General features: G+C 45.9%; 1 protein-coding gene across 50 annotated transcripts in view; it reads right to left on the bottom strand.

Annotated features, from left to right (window-relative positions):
• Window positions 1–6,927: 6,927 nt before the first annotated feature.
• The window catches only part of SORBS1 (sorbin and SH3 domain containing 1), a 226,494-nt gene continuing 216,558 nt past the window's right edge, over window positions 6,928–16,863 (bottom strand). For 36 of the 50 annotated variants that reach the window (XM_045068658.1, XM_045068671.1, XM_045068672.1 and 33 more), the window contains 3 exons: window positions 16,445–16,503; window positions 13,375–13,487; window positions 6,928–10,296 (listed from right to left, as the gene is read on the bottom strand). In XM_045068658.1, the coding sequence (XP_044924593.1) occupies window positions 10,229–10,296; window positions 13,375–13,487; window positions 16,445–16,503 (240 nt within the window). In that variant the 3' untranslated portion in view covers window positions 6,928–10,228. Of the gene's footprint in view, window positions 10,297–13,374; window positions 13,488–16,444; window positions 16,636–16,863 lie in introns of all 50 variants that reach the window. The other 14 variants (XM_045068659.1, XM_045068662.1, XM_045068664.1 and 11 more) reach the window with 1 other exon arrangement.

Raw genomic sequence — 16,863 nt, 5'->3', positions numbered from 1 at the left:
AAACGAGGTAGTCGCTGGAGGAGGAACAGATCCGGAGAGGTTTTCCTTAACTGGAAAGGGCCACAGAAAGGTTGCTGTTTATAAGGAACCTCATTGTTTTTAGGTAAACAGACACTACTGTTTCTCTTATTCTCTCCCTGGGCTGCCCTGCTCTGGGCCGACCCTCTCATGCCCCCCGGATGAAGGGTCAGCTTCCTCTGTCACATTCCTTTATGTAGCCATCCTTGAAAGCTCTGATCTCTCTTCCTGGAGCCCCGTCCCCATGTCCTCTGGCCTGTTTCACCTGAGGTTCCCGGAAGTGTTCCCTAGTTCCAGGCCACCTGCTGTGGCACACCTCCTGCATGATGGCCACCTGTCTTGCCCCCAATGCTTCATGTTAAGGAGCCCCATTTTCGTTCTTTGGAAACTTTTTTCACAAATACTAGAGACCATTCATCTACAGTTGGAGTCCCGAGTTAAAGTGCTGAGGGCACCACTAACCCCATAATCATTTTGTGGGTTTAAAGCACAAAGAGGTTTTGGGGAGTGGTATCAGCCGAGGGAGGGTGTTGGAGGATGAATTCTTAGCAACGAAGACGTAAAGACAAATCCAAGAGAAGTGTCAAGGAAGAACAGACAGGTCTTGTCAACAGTTGAATGACAATATGTGGGTGTTAAAAGCCTTAAACATGGGGTACCCTTTGATCTAGTCGTTCCACTTCCAGCAATTTGTCTAGAAAAAAAGTAGGCATTTTGGGTACTAAGAGCATGTAAAAGGTTCACCACAGAATTGTCCATAATTGCAAAATATTGGATACAGCCCATGTGTCAACAACAGGTATATCTGGCACATTTATACCGTGGAATACCATGTAATCATTAAATAAAGATGTAGAGGTGAACATGTCTTGTCAGGAAAGGTGTTGATGATAAGTGAAAAGAGCAAGTTACACACACAAACGTGTAAACACAAAAGAGACTATATCTCAGTGGTAATGATTAGGTGAGTTCTGTTTTGTTTCAATAACTTTGTATTGTTTAATTTAAAAAGTACAATAAAAGTAACGTAGAAAAAGTGGGTGATATTCAAGTTAGGAGAAGAGAGAAGATTGCCCGGGCAACAGATTACAGAGAGCAGCTTGGGGAACATCCAAACTGAAGGAATGAAGAGAGGAGGAAGAGCCAGGAAAGAATTTGAAGATCCCGTGAGGGGAAAGGCAGGAAGACCTGGGGAGCCAAGATGGGAGCCAAAGAACTAGTGAGCGCCCAGGAATGGCTGCTGGTTAGTGACCCAAAGTCACCCCAGCTCTCTTCCACCATGCCCACCACTGTCGGGCAGTTTCTTTACAGCAAGTAGTCATGGGATCAGCTCCAGCCAATGAGATGTGGGAAAATGTCTGGTGGGGGGCTTTTGGAAAAGATGTTCCTTCCTTAAGGAAAGCATGTGCAGAGAAAACCTCTGTCCTCTGTTGCTCCTTGTTTCCTGCCTTCAAAAGCGGTTGTGAGGATGAGATGCCTGGAGCTGCCATGCCACCCAACTTGGCATCATGAGAGAAAGGCCAGGGGAGTCAGACAGACTAACTAGAGCCCATCTTTTCTGTGAGATAATGAGACACATATGTCACATAAGCTGTCCCATTTGGGGGCCATCTGCTATTGTAATTGAAGACATTCTTAACCGATAGATAATATGGAGTACAAATTCCTAGGCGGGGGTCTTTGAGCTTGGCAGATCTACATAGCAGAGCTGCAGTGCAGGTGACAAAGGGTGGGTGTGGTGAGAAAGTCTGAGCACCGAGGCTGGACCAAACTTTGGAGAGGCTCGTGAGTGGTAGAAGACAAGATGACATGGAATCAGCGGGGGCACCTGAATTTTTCTTCCGTGTCTTTGCTGCTATCTTGGCTCTGGCAGAAGACTGAGGAAATCGACCTGTTTTTGAACTTTTAATGTTTAAGCACATAGTCGGTGCTCATCAAATGGTTATCACTGTTAGCATTATTCCATGAGGGCATTCTTGGAGATGTTATAATCTCTAGGTGAAGTTTCGATGTTCTGAGGTATACTGGTCTGCAGACTCATCCCAGCTGTCTGTCCCAGCTGTCTGTCCTGGCTTGGAGGCAGCAGGGTGCGGTCAGTGGAAAATACACTGGCTTTGGAGTCAGACCGAAACCTGTTATGTGCTGGATATCCCTGAGCTGAACTCCTCTGTCTCGGATGTCTCACCTGTTAGTGGAGATCAGGGTTGGTATGAGAAGTAAATGAGAAAATGCATGAAAAATGCTGGGACAGAGTAGACACTGGAGGAAGAGGAATCCTCTGGTTGGGCACTGCAGGTTGCCTTTCAAACATCATGTCCTTTTCCTCCTTTGTAACAGAAACCATGTTGGTCCAGGTGTCTCCCCTTCCCTGGTGAGGAAACCCCAGCCCAGAGAACTGGAGTGGTGTTTCTGAGGTCTCACAACCGAAGCACCTGAAGCAGCACAGGAACCAAGGTCTTCTGACTCCCAGGCCAGTGTTGTAATAGCTCTCCCTTTGGGAAGAATTAGCACAGTTATCCAATATGACAACTAGGTCTTAGAACTTCTTTTTATTTTTATTTTTTTCCTTTTTTTAAAAAAATATTTTATTTATTAATTTATTTGACAGAGAGAGAGAGAGAGAGAGATCACAAGTAGGCAGAGAGGCAGGCAGAGAGAGGGGGAAGCAGGCTCCCCGCTGAGCAGAGAGCCCGATGCGGGGCTTGATCCCAGGACCCTGAGATCATGACCTGAACTGAAGGCAGCGGCTTAACCCACTGAGCCACCCAGGCGCCCCTAGAACTTCTTTTTAAAAAACATTTTATTTATTTATTTGAAAGGCAGAACGAGAAAATCAAGAGAGAGTGGGCAGGTGATGGCAGAGGGAGAGGGAGAAGCAGACTCCCCCTGAGCAGAGAGCCTGATGTGGGGCTCAATCCTGGGACTTGAGTAGACCTGAGTTGAGGCAGATGCTTAACCAACTGAGCCACCCAGGCACCCCAGTCTTAGAACTTCTAAAGCATGGTCTCCTTCTCCCCATGAACAAGAGACAGCTGCTACAAGGGCTTGTATGACCTAGTCTTGGAAGTGACATGCCATTTCTTGTGCCGTAATCTACAGGTTCCCCAGACCAGCCTTGGCAGAGTGTAGAAGGGTGTGAATACTGGGAGGTAGGGATCACCAGAGGTATTCGTGGAAGCTGGCTACCAGGAGCATCTTGGCATTATGAAGACAGTTTTGGCTTTATACATCTGCTGAAAGGGCCTAGGGACTCCGACAGGCCCACGGGACACACTTGGAGATCCAGTAACCTTGATGATACAAACTCCTATCAATCTATGTGATTTAGGCTACTATCTAGAAGACGATTCTCACCTCTCCTTCTTTTTTACAGATTCATTTAAGTTCGTCAGTTTCATTTTTTAAAATAGGAATCTCCATGCCCAACATGGAGCTCGAGCTCATGACCCTGAGATCAAGAGTCGGCTGGTCCACTGACTGAGCCAGGCAAGCATCCCTTTTGGTCTCACTTTAAAAACCAGTAAGCCAGAGGGGCCAGAGACTCTTAATGTACCCAGTATTTTGCCTCTGCTGACGTCAGGGTGAAAGTGCTAGAGGAGCAGAGAACTCGTCCCCTAGGACAGACAGCAGCGTCACATGGCCATTTGGTGGCTCATCATGGGCTCTTCCATCTATGGGTTCATCTTCAATTTTCTTGAGTATGTTCAATCCGAACCTCCTGCCTGGCTAATCCATGCCACAGATGACTTAAATCAAGCAGTATCTCCTTTCATTTGTCTGAAGGGCCTCAGCCAAGTGTTCCCAAAACAGGTTTGATCGCAACATGCCAAGACCTGGCAAAAACACCTAGGTAGAACTCATGCAAACATTCTTCATGTCTTTTGAGACGCTAATCCTTTTTCCTTTAGAGGGGTCCTAGTATTTTTAGCATGTGATACAGTTCTGCCACGCCCTCAGGGTCACATCAAACCCCTTGTCTGGGGGGCCATCTTGTGCTCCCCACCATGTTCTTCTCAAGACTTTGGCCTAAAGAGCTTCAGCACACAGCCTGCATCAGCTCATGGGCATTTGTATTGAGAGGGCAATGGTATTCCATTTTCTAAAGCTTGTCACAGTAACGCTCGGAACCTTGCTTGCACAGGGGAACACTGAGTTATCAATCAAGATGCCTTCTTCCTTCTTAGAGCAGCATACCCCTCTCCTGGCCTCCTCCTCTCCCCCAGTCCACATGATGTCGGTGAGGCTATCACTCATACTACACCCGTTTTGGCCAGCGATTAGTCAAAGGAAGGACGACCATCCAAGTTGGAGCTGGCAGGGTCTGGAATTGTTTTCAGGGAAGCACAACGGGAAGGCCTTTTTCCCTAGAAAAGGGAGTCAGAGACCTGTGAGAATGAGCCCAGAGCTGCCTACAGCTCATGTTTCCTACTGCAGCAGTCGGTAGGTGAAAATGGAGCCAAACAAGTCAACAGTGCCAAGAGCAAGACAAATACGAGAGTTTGAGAATCTGGATTCACTCCTGCCAGAGGCTGGTTCCAACTCCCTTCTTTCCAGTGACTTGACCCAAGAATGGCCAGTGTTGTTAGGTTTCTACCACTTATCATTGATGGGAGCCCTCAGACAACTGACTCTTTCCGCCAAATTACATTGTGAGGGATCTACTCCCTGAAGGAGCATGTGTTAAGAGAAAATAAGACAGCTGGGAATGCAAGTAAAGATCTAGAAAGAGGGCTGACCAGCAAAAAGGCAGACGAACCAAGGAACAGCTTTCCATGGAAGCAGATGACTGGGTGGTGGGGAAACAGACACTCCCATGGGCTCGGCGGGAGTATAAACCGATGTGATACACTTTGGAAGGCAATTTGGCAGTATCTCAAGATTTGAAATGTTCTTGCTCTTTGAGCCAATAATTGTATTCAATGCAGCATTGTTTATTGTGTGGGGGGGGAAAGCTGGCAATGTTTGCATCAATAGGGGATTGGTTAAGTAAATTATGGAAACATGTCCAAGCTCTATTGTTAAGGGGGGGCGGAGTGTATAAGACTATGCAAAGCTTTTGTTTATAGACGTGTGTGTGTGTGTGTGTGTGTGTGTGTGTGTACTGTGCAAAGAAAGCGCAGAGGACCATACAAAGGGTAGTCAACTTCAGTATTCTCAGTGGGGAGGTAACTGTAATTACAGAAAATTCTCACCTGTTGCTTGTACTAGTCTAGAATAATTTGAGATTGATTGCTGTTCTATGTCTGCTGCTATAAGAAAAAGGACTGATAACACATTCCTTCCTTCCTTATTAGTATTGTGAGTTCTAAGATCTGTGGCCCTAGGGGTTCATTTACTTCTCCATTTGATCCATACTTGATCAAGTGACTGAGTGCCAACTATATTAGGCACTCTTCTTGGTGCTGGGCACATAAAAGCCAAATGGAATCAATAACCTCAAGGATTTTACAGGATTGTGAAACAAATGATCAGATGCTGATGAGTTATGAAGCACAGAGGAAGAAAAGGGGGATAGGATGCTGGGTGGAAACAGGGTCCTCCTATATATAAAGTGGTCAGAGAAAGCCTTATTGAGAAGGCAACATAAAGATGTAAAGAGAGGGAGGAAGAAAGCCATACAGCTCCAGCAGCAAGAGTCTTCCAGGCACAGAAGACAGATGGAAGATCCTGAACTTGAAGGGTGCTTGATGAGTCTGAGCCCATAAGGAAGAAGAAGAAATGAAGCCAGAGGTAAGGGAGGGGGTGGGACTGTGTACCAATGGACCTGAGGCCATGGTACCCCTCAGTGATGTGAGAAGCCCCTAGAGGGTTTTGGATAGACTTTAAAATGATCATTCTGGTTGCTCTTAAGACCAGAGTAGTGGCAGCAAGGGCAGAAGCAGGAAGGTGAGTTAGAAAGTAACTACAAGGACCCAGAGAGAAAATGGCTTGGACTCTAGTGCCGATGGCTTGACAAGCTTGGGTTCTAAATGTCCCCTGAAAGTACAGCTGATGGATTTGTTGGAAGGGATGAGTGTCCTGAAAGTATTGCCTGTGACCCCAGGCTCAGTCCTGAGGCTGTCAGACCCCTGGAAGACAACGCTTCTCCCCTGTTAGACGTCTAAGCCCACCAAGAGGGATGCCAGAGTCACCCCCAAGAGGTGGCAGTGCTTAGCTGACAGAGGGGGAGGAGGACAGAACCATGGGAAGGGGGAGGTTTGGTTTTGTACACAGCAGGCCCCGCCCCACAGAGATGGGAGCGGTTCTAGCCACGGGATGCCAGGGGAGGCTGGATGCCTATGCCGCCATCTTCACACACTTGGTTTGCGAGGGGACAGGCTTCATTTTCACCCACCAAAGCAAGAGAAGGCTCATAGCCGATTTAACTCCATTTAGAAAAACCAAATGCCATATCATTTCCATACCCATGTCTTGCAGAGCAAATCAAGACCCGCTGCACACATTTTATAAGGTCTTACCTTTTTTTAAAAAAAAATTATTTATCTATCTGACAGACAGAGATCACAAGTAGGCAGAGAGGCAGGCAGAGAGAGAGAGGAGGAAGCAGGCTCTCCGCTGAGCAGAGAGCCTGATGCGGGGATGGATCCCAGGACTAAGATCATGACCTGAGCTGAGCCACCCAGGCGCCCCTATAAGGTTTTACTTTTGCTCTTAAAGACACATTATTTTTGTAATCAGAATGGAAAGCACGGTGGGATGGTCAACAGTGGCCAATTCAGAGAAGGTCACAGAGTTAGCTTATTGAGAAAGGAGTAAGGTAAGAAGTGCGGTCTTCCAGGAGCAAAGCCAGATGGTATGTGATTAAGAAGGGAAAAAGAGACGATGTGATGTTGAAGCCGTGAATATAATCCTCTCTTGAGAAATTTGGCGAAGGAAGGAAAGAAACAATGAATGGTAAGAACAAACATATGCCACGCAATTCTGAATAAAGTTTATTAAATAATACGTACAGCAAATGTAGTATCTCAACACACCCATTTATCAAATCGATCCACGGCAATAAAGAAAAATAAATGAAGAGAACAATCTGTTTCAGAATAGTACATGCTCTCCGTGTGTGATTAAAATGGCAACACTTTAAATTAATTGGTTATGTATAATGTCAGTTATTTTTCTCTCAGAATATAATCTTCTCTGTAGTGACCTATTCTAGCAAAAGAACTTATACCTACTATAGATAAATAGGACTGCAAAAAATAAATCAAAAACAAAATTAAAAAAAAAACCCAAAAAAAACCTGTAACTGAGATAACAATTACCTTCTCTCCCAGAAAGAATGATTATTTGAAATTTTAACACTTTACAATGGCTATTCTTGTGCTAAAAATCTGCAGGTGAATTATTTGGAATTCCTTCATTTAAATAAAAATGCAAAAAACTTCATGACTTCCTTATTTTATCCCCCTTCAGTTCAAATTTTTAAAATTATTTTTCTATACAAAGTAGGTACATGGGCTATACAAAGTTAAATATACATATTTACAGTCCTACTTCTTACGCATATGATTTTTTTTTTCTTTTACTGATCCGAGAGAGACTGCAAAAGATAAGTAGTTGGGGCTTGCCTTTACCCAGAAGCATGGCGAATATATCAAAATGTGTTGCAAGGCAGGGTGCCAGTTAGTTGCGCTTGCTATTAATAAACCTGTATAAATATCTCGCATAAAAATAGGTATTTTATATTACTAAATGTCTGAGGACAAAAGAGCAATTGGAAACCTTGGTTCCTTGTTTCATCATACATAGGAAGCTGAAGTTTGATGCAAATTTTGACATGATTTTGTTAAAGACTGGCAAATCGGTGAGGCATACCTGGGTTTCTGGAGACCTACAAATGCGTGAGGCTGGCATCATACGCGAATGTGGCTTTACAAATTGGTTTTATTTTCTAGCTGTATTTAAAGAGGTGTTCAAAATTACCTACTGAATCAAGAAGCACCCCTCAAAAAAAAAAACAGAACTATTAGATTAAGATTATTATTAATGGTTTGCATCTATGACAGACCAGCAAACACGTTAGCCAATATAGGAGTTACATTCCAAAAATGAGTGAAATGCTGTCGTGCAAAACGCACGTGCATATGCACTTGCACTATATTCCCTCAGAGAGAGTCAAACAGCACCCCCAGGGGAAGTGGACCTTCCAAAGCAGGGAGTCTGATTCAAAGACTCAGAGAGGCTCCTTCTACCCAGGAAGCTCCTCCCCCACCACCGGCACCCCTACCCCCACCATTAGTTCCATAGCCTCATCCCTTGGGGTTAAGGCTCTTCTCTGTCCTAGTTAAAAACAAATGTCTCCAGGAAGAAGTTAACACATTCCTCTTTTCAGTCATTTACACTCTAGTGTGAAGGAGTCAGCAGCATTTTCTTTCCTGAGACGAGGACTTGAAAGGAGGACAGGGAGAGAATGAGGCTGTCTGAGGAGGGCACAGGGGTGCAGAGCTGATGGGTGGCAGGTGAGTGGCAGAGACAGAAGGTGAGGCAGAGGCACTGAAGACAGACTCTGCCTCCTTGTAAGGACTCCAAACTCTGGGACGATGGTTGGGAGGCAATTCTGAGCTATATGCAGAGAGCCAGGATTCCTGTACACAGTCCACCTACCTAGAAATGCTGTTCTTATTTGTGACCTTGGATGTGTATTTGTGGGGAGGATGAGAGTCTGAAGACTCTGGAAAAGTTCCAAGAATTTCTGGCCATAAACTACCCTCAGACAAAGGTTCTTCCAGCAGCCTAGTTGTTCAAGAGTGAGCTCATGGAGAGAGAAACACGACAATGCTTTCTAGAGTCTCTCCAGGGAAAGATAACCTCCTCCTCTCTCTCATACCCTTCTCAGCACATATCATGGTCTCTCTTGACCCAGTAGTTTTGTGTGTCTGCCTCTCTCGTCACCTGTGAGTACCCGACAGGCAGGTGGGCCAGTCCCTATTTCTTCAACGGATCTAACAGAGAGGCTGACCAACATCCTTAAGATGGATGGAGTTGTGACTGAGCACCCGGGTGTTACAGGGGCCTCCTTCCTCCCACATGGCCCCACAGAGGACAGACCTCCTGGGAGCGGCAGAATCACTACCTCACACATAGGGCCTCACATATAGGGCCACAGCCTCTGTGCCTTCTGCTCTGAAGAGAAGCCTCACCGGGGTGAGGATACTGGGTGACTACCTCATGGGCGTTTCCTGAACCTGCTTCGGGGAGTACAAATGAGGACACAGTGAGCCTAGGGCGTGGGGCATGTCCTGCTCCTTGGTGGCGCCAGCGTCCAACGTGCGATGGTGTCTGTTCAACGATTCACTGAACGCCATCCCTGGTTCTCTGAGAGAACAGGCCTAGCCACCTCAAAATGCCCTGACCAAAAACAATCCAGAAAAGAAAGGTTAGCACTGGCATTCTGGTAAATGAAATTGTGCCAAAGGTGACCATTTACAAGTCAGTGATATGGGAAAGGGTCACGTCGCAAGCGACCTTGATAGCTACAGAACTTCCTAACGTCATCACTTGAAAACACAACTTTAACTACCTGACCTGGGCGCCCCACTTCCACCAGCAAACCTCATGTGCTTTTCAGTCTGAACACCAGGGGCGTCGAGGGCCATGGTGCGTGCAGGCTCAGTGCACAGGGCACCTCCACGCTCCCTCCATTGCCCCATGTTCCCCAGGAACGAGGCACATGGTCTTGGAGAGCCTGGTAGCCTCCACCACTGTCCAGGGGAGGCCTCAGCCGCCTAAGCAGATTTCCAGCAACGTTGGGAAACCGGTGGGCTCTGGGGTGGCTGGGGTATGGAGCCTTTGGAGAACGGCTGGGGATCTGCCTGGTGTCCCGAGGACTGCTTCTGGCTAAATGGCCACGTCGAGCCAGAGCTGGTCAAGGCCAGGGCAGCAAGAGGCATTTCTGACCTCACTGATCCTGGACTGTGTTACAGGTCAGATTACCCAAGAAGGGGAGAGGCGGGGAAGGCTTGGAGTGGCTCCCAGAAGCAGCTAAGTAAATACAGACTTGCCTCATTCCTTTTTCCTCAGTCCGGCTTGCCTGATATGCTGTCAGCGTAGACAGACTCGGCCTTTAGACACAACACTTCTCTGTCCCTCTCTTTTGCTTCTTACTTTATCCACTGCATTAGTTTTCCTACTGACTCAACATTTAAATAAAGAGACCAGTTCACGAGTTATGTTTCATCCTCCAAGAAAAAATAATCTCCGGTTTTCAATCTTCTTATAGATACAAAGGCTTTACATAGTTGCCTGGAAAAGTACCAAATTGCCTTGTCCTTCTTGAAGTACCTATAGAAAAACAAACAGAACATAAGCAAAATAAGAAAGCTCACCCATGAGTTCAGAGAGAGCCCTCTGTTGTTGTTGTTGTTTTTTAAATTAATTTATTTGAGAGAGCGAGAGTGCACACACATAAGAGGGGGAGGGGCCGAGGGAGAGAGAATTCCAAGCAGACTCCCCATCAAGCACGGGGCCCAACTCAGGGCTCGATCTCACAACCCTGAGACCATGACCTGAGGAAACCAAGAGTCTGACGCTTGACAGACTGAGCCACGCAGGCACCCCTGGAGAGAGCCCTTTGATAACTTTGCAGCGTGAAGAACAGCATGTGGTTTCCAAAGCACTTTTCCCTGTCTTATCTCTTTTACGCAGCAAAACAATGCTGGGTCGTAAGCCAGGCAGGCACTCTTGGGACTAGCCCCAGCCCCCTTTCCAGATGAGGAATGGGAAGCCCAGAGAGCTTAAGTCCCACAGTTTAGCAAGCATCAGAAGCAGGCTCGGAACCCGGGACGCCTGACTTCCAGCCCACTGCTCTTTCTAATACTTCTCCTTTTTGGAAAAAGATGAACCCATTTACTTAACACAAGATACCAGGGATTTAGAACTTCTAAACTGTAGGATTTCTGAAAGTCTCCTGGATAGGGGCACACATCAAAAGGAAATTCCTCTCAGAAGCCCATGCCTGAGCCCTGGACTGACACCTGCCTCTACTGCCCACCTTGCCAAGGCTCCCGCTGAGGCAGGAACACTGAGCTATGGGGGTACAATGCCTTCCTGCACTGTTCAACATCCCGAACTGCCGGATCCCTAACCTGGCTCCTTCCCTTGGGACTCTCTAAAGCTGGGGGTAGGGGTGGTGGCAGATCCAGGCCATGTCCCTGGTCTGCACTCACTGGCCAACAGCACAATTGGGATAATTGCATCCTTTTTCCAGTTGGCGTGGATACAGCTCCACGACCCCAGGGACCACAGCATTCCAAGCAGCTGCTACCTGCAGGCTGGAGCTGTTGCCCGAAGCTAAAAGAAAGTGTCAACCTAAAGACATCTGAAAGAACTGGCTGACCCCTGAGGGAGGACCCCTGAGGAGGCTGCAGAGAACTGAGATGATAAGGGCCAGAGATGTGCTCCTATAGCTGATTTGCACCTTCCCTTATGGACAGGAAAAACGAGCTCCGCTGGGTTACTTGATTCTCCTCTGAGCACTAGGCTCCATTCTAAAGTATTTGAGGGATTGAGGCATCCCTCTCACCCTACCCCATGTTCTCATAAAAAATGTAAATATGGGGTGCCTGGGTGGCTCAGTGGGTTAAAGCCTCTGCCTTCGGCCCAGGTCATGATCCCAGGGTCCAGGGATTGAGCCCCGCATCGGGCTCTCTGCTCAGCGGGGAGCCTGCTTCCTCCTCTCTCTGCCTGCCTCTCTGCCTACTTGTGATCTCTGTCAAATAAATAAATAAAGTCTTTAAAAAAAAATGTAAATAGTCCTGGAGGGGTTTAACAGTGAATCTACACCAGAGCTGCGCTCTCCTACGCCTGGCACGGGCAGCGACCGGGCACTGGAAACGTGCCCAGTCTGAACAGCTACGCCCAATCTGCAAAATACACATCAGAATTCCAAGGTTGAGGAAGACCGTTTACATTCTCCTTTTCTTTCTTTCTTTCTTTCTTTTTTTTTTTTTTTAAAGATTTTGTTTATTTATTTGATAGGCAGAGATCGCAAGTAGGCAGAGAGGCAGGCAGAGAGAGAAAGAGGGAAGCAGGCTCCCCACTGAGCAGAGAGCCCGATGTGGGGCTCGATCCCAGGACCCTGGGATCATGACCTGAGCCGAAGGCAGAGGCTTTAACCCACTGAGCCACCCAGGTACCCCACATTCTTCTTTTCATACTAACAATTTTTTATACCGATTCCGCATTCAAATGACAATATTTTGAATGCAATGGTGTTAATAAACTATATCCCTATAATTAGTTTTATGGGTTTCATTTTACTTCTTTCAAGGTGGCTTCCAGAAAATTTTAAATTCCATTCACGGCTTGACAACACTCCACTGGAGTGTTGCCGACTTTGCAGACCTGACTTCCTTCTGACTGGAGCAGTCTAAGGATGCTGAGCGGCCATAGGCTTCTGGGGGTCTGGGGAGGTTGGGGCAGCTTTCTAAGAGGCCGTTGAGTCCCAGGCAAATCTTTCTGGCTTCCCATGTCTGCTGTGGCCTGGCCATTCTCACTACCCCAGCCCTGAGAGGACTACACGTTAACAAGGATTTTCCAGAGAGATCAGGAAGGAACTGGTCTTAGAAGGAAGATAAAGGTAAAGCCATTTGTACAAGGGGAGAGCAGAGGCAAAAAGTGAGTCAGTGGCTCCCAAGAGCATATTTGTGCCTGAGGAGAAAGAACAGAAACCTGGGGACAGATACTTCTGAATCTGAGTATTGGACCCACGACTGGCTACCTGGGTGAGCCGGGATACTTATGTCACCACTTTGGGCTTCAGTTTTTGAGTCTGTGAACTGAAGATAATTCTTGTGTCACGGGCTATTTATCGAGAACTTCAATAATAAAGTATATTGAGCAAGTATCTGCTTTGTAGTAAAATCTCAAAAAATATTGATCTTTCTCCTGTTCTCTAATGGTGAATCTTTTGTTTTAATTAAGCAGGTTGTTTTGATTAAAGTTATGGGAAGCCTGTAAATAAGGTCTTTGGAATGTCTACACATACGCTTGAGTTTCACGGTTGAGACCTACACTCAAATTCTCTTGTGTTGTTTCCTAAGAGTATAAAATAAATAAAAATTTCAAATGTAGAACAGATAAAATGCGCAACAGAAATACAAACAGAACTCCAGTAATCTGACAACTGCCCTCCTGTGCAGCTGCATTGGCATGCTTGGATTTTGGGTCTGGTACCATGACTGTCACCCACACAGTCTTCAGAGCAAGCATAACGTGGGTGACCCAGTACGCCCGACAGCAGACCCTGATCAGAGAAGGCTCTGTTTTCTGTGCAGCAAGGACTGCCTTTTGCGTGGCTTGTCGCTCCTCGTTACTCCTTCAATACACAACTAGTAAGGAAAGCGCGAGGAGATCACTTACCAACGAACCATCCATCATCACATTTTTCCATGACATCAACAATATCTCCATCTCGGAGTTCCAATTCATCATCATTCTGGGGTATATAGCTATACAATGCTTGGTAGCTAAACCTAAAAATGAGAGACATTAAATCAAACATTGACAGGATCAAATAATGAATTTTTAAAGCCCAATTCAGTTAAACCAACACATGGGTAGTGTTTCATACTCATCAGTGGGGATGGAAGTATTTTACTGGCTACTTCCCTGGCAGGGTAGACTTTGGGGAGATCTACTCAGCATAGAATAAGGAAATGAAGACTGCTAGGGATGGGGAGCCTCTGATGAGTAAGATTATGACAAGTCCTTTTATTGAGTTTCCTTTAGTTACCAGAGCTAAACATTTTGTTTAGACCCTGCCACTTTATTACTTTTTTTAAAGATTTTATTTATTTGACAGAGATCACAAGCAGGCAGAAAGGTGGGTGGGGGTGGGGGCGGGAAGCAGGCTTCCTGCTAAGCAGAGAGCCCGATGCGGGGCTTGATCCCAGGACCCTGAGACCATGACTTGAGCTGAAGGCAGAGGCTTAGCCCACTGAGCCACTCAGGTGTCCAATAGATTCCCCCTCTATTTTTTTTTTTAATATGATTTTATTTATTTACTTGACAGAGATCACAAATAGACAGAGAGGCAGGCAGCGGGGTGGGCAGAGAGCCAGATGCGGGCTGGGATCATGACCTGAGCCAAAAGCAGAGGGTTTTACCCACTGAGCCACCCACTCACCACAGATGCCCCCTCTTTAAAGTTAACCAAAGTTTTTTCTTTTTGTTAACATAGGAGAATGTATGTAGATTACCAGGGACAATCAGAAGTTTAAAAAAGAAAAGAGAGAAGAAGAAGTAACAGGTCCAGAGATAGACACAATATTCTGGTTATAAACATTGGAGAGCATAAAAAATTTTTTCTATATATATACATATATATGTATATATATATAGGTGTATTGATATAAAGATATAAAAAGTACATTCCAATTGCTTACCTTGAGTTTCTTAATATGCTAATATATATTTCATTGTTTTTATTTTTTAAAGTTTTTTTTTTTTTAAGATTTTATTTATTTGACAGACAGAGATCACAAGCAGACAGAGAGAGGAGGAAGCAGGCTCCCCGCTGAGCAGAGAGCCTGATGTGGGGCTCGAGTCCAGGACCCCGAGATCACGACCTGAGCCCAAGGCAGAGGCTTTAACCCACTGAGCCACCCAGGTGCCCCTGTTTTAAAGTTTTTAAGTTTTTTAAAAAATTTACTTGACAGAGAGAGATAATGAGAGAGGGAACAAACACAAGCAGGGGGAGTAGGAGAGGGAGAAGCAGGCTTCCTGCTGAGCAGGAAGTCTAACGCGGGGCTGGATCCCAGGACCCTGGGATCATGCCAGACGCTTAACTGTCCAGGCCACCAGGTGCCCCTAAAAGTTTTTATTTATTCATTTAAATAATCTCTATACCCTTGACCCCGAGATCAAGAGCTGAACTCTCTTCTGACTGAGCTAGCCAGGTGCCCCTTGTTAATTGTTTTTAAATGTGATGTCCCTTTCCCAAAATTCTTGAAAGCTTTTTGCTTTCTTTCTATCCCAGTGATGTCTGGGAGTAAGATTTTTATTCACTTGTTAGTTGGCCTAAGGCAATCTGGTCTATGCTGTTCCGTCTGTCCTGACAACAGCTCACTGGAGGATGCTGGCCCTACTTGTGATGAAATCTGACATGGAAAAGTTTGTTTTCATTTATTCCTTAAGAAGTATCTTCACGATTCTGTGTATTACTATTCTGAAACACAACAGTAGCGGGCAAAACTCTGCAAATGAGCCAACCAGCTACCATTTCCAGTAGATGCCAGCGAATTCCAGTGAGTGAACAAATGAGACTAGAAACGAGGAAGAGGAGCCAGTCCCTGGGAAGGAGAGGTTCTTTTTCCTCTGCTAAAACAAAGGGACCACTTAATTTTATACATCTATCCAAGTGTATGGATAATCAGTAGATGCCTCTGTCTACCAGAAAGAAGGTCTACAACGAGGCACGAAGAGTTGCAGGCAGCTTTCAGTTGGAAAGTGAATACATTTTTGATGTTTCCATACTTGCGTGCTGTGTCCATCCAACTTGGACTCCTCAGAATGCCTCATCTTCCTCTTCTACTTCCATGACGGCTGCCTTGCTCACCTCAGCTCTGGGAGCTGACTCTGGATACCTGCTTCTCTATCCTCACTCCCACATAGCGGAGACAGGTGGGCCAAGGTCCCACAGCCTCACTGCTTGGGTCCCCCAATCAGCTCTAATTTTGGATGGGCCTCATGATGCTTAGGGTGCTGTTCCGTTGAGTCCTTTCCCCATATGGCCCTTCTCCGAGGTCCCCAAACACACCATCTGCCCTGGGTCTTTGCATGTATGGTTTCCTCATCTGGGAAGAGCTTTAACCTCCCTGTTCCAGCTCTCAAATCCAGTTTGTCTTCTTTTCTTTCCTCCCCTCCCCCTTCCTTCCTCTTTCTTTCTGTAAGCTCTACATCCACATGGGGCTTGAGCTCACGACCCTGAAATTAAGTTGCATGCTCTACTGACTGAGCCAGCCAGGGGCTCCTTCGATGTGTCTTTCAATGCTCATTCCAAATCTTTCTTCTTCTGGGAATGGAGTTGACCCTTATATGCTTACAGCACAGGAGATACTCCATGATTTTTTTTTTTTTTTTTAATGAGTAGATCAACTCTATTCCTTTAGGCAGAACGAATAACTCTTTCCTCTATATTCCCACAACACTAGGACTGAAGTCAGTCACCATTGTCCTCATTGGCCCCTGGATGGCAGTTCATTCTTTCCTGGTCTCTATCTTTCAGCAGTCTGTGACCTCCTTTAGTTACCAGCCCAGCACCTGTTTCGTGTTGGCTGATGGGAAACATGGCCTCAACTAGAAATCCTCAGAGAAGCTTGGGGTGACTCGTTCATTTCCCCAGATAGCTGCCCCTTAGTTGGTCAATGACCCATTCTTTAAAGCCAACAGTCTACTAAAAACACGAGAAAGGAAGTTTAGGTGTACTTACAAATCTTGTGAGGTTTGACTCCTATCTGGGGTGACTCTTCGCTGCTGGGCTTGAGGTTGCTGAGAAATGATTAAAGATGATTTATTGTCAGAAGGGGATACCTTGTGATGAAAGTCAAGGGGATGAGAGACAGTGCTGCAGTAATGAACAGATTTTTCGGCAATGTTTATGATCTCATTGCAAACTGCTTCCTGTGAGTGGCCCCGATATCCAGAAACCCCCATAAACAGTCAACATGGGGACAAAAAACAAAAAACAAAAAACAAAAAAAAAGAGAGAGGAAGAGATGTAACATTCCAGACGAAGCACATAAGTCCAGGGAAACAACAGAGTTGAAGATCCAGGTTAAAAAAAATAGATATTCCAGTAGTGGAGTGCAGGAGGGATCCAGGTGTAAAGCATGGAAAAAACAGGTAAGA

The sequence above is a fragment of the Mustela putorius genome, unplaced genomic scaffold, assembly GCF_011764305.1.
Source record: "Mustela putorius furo isolate JIRA1106 unplaced genomic scaffold, ASM1176430v1.1 tig00003909_pilon_pilon_pilon, whole genome shotgun sequence".
Lineage (NCBI taxonomy): Eukaryota > Metazoa > Chordata > Mammalia > Carnivora > Mustelidae > Mustela > Mustela putorius.
Note: the sequence above shows the minus strand (reverse complement) of the source record. Positions and strands in the feature narration are given on the sequence as shown.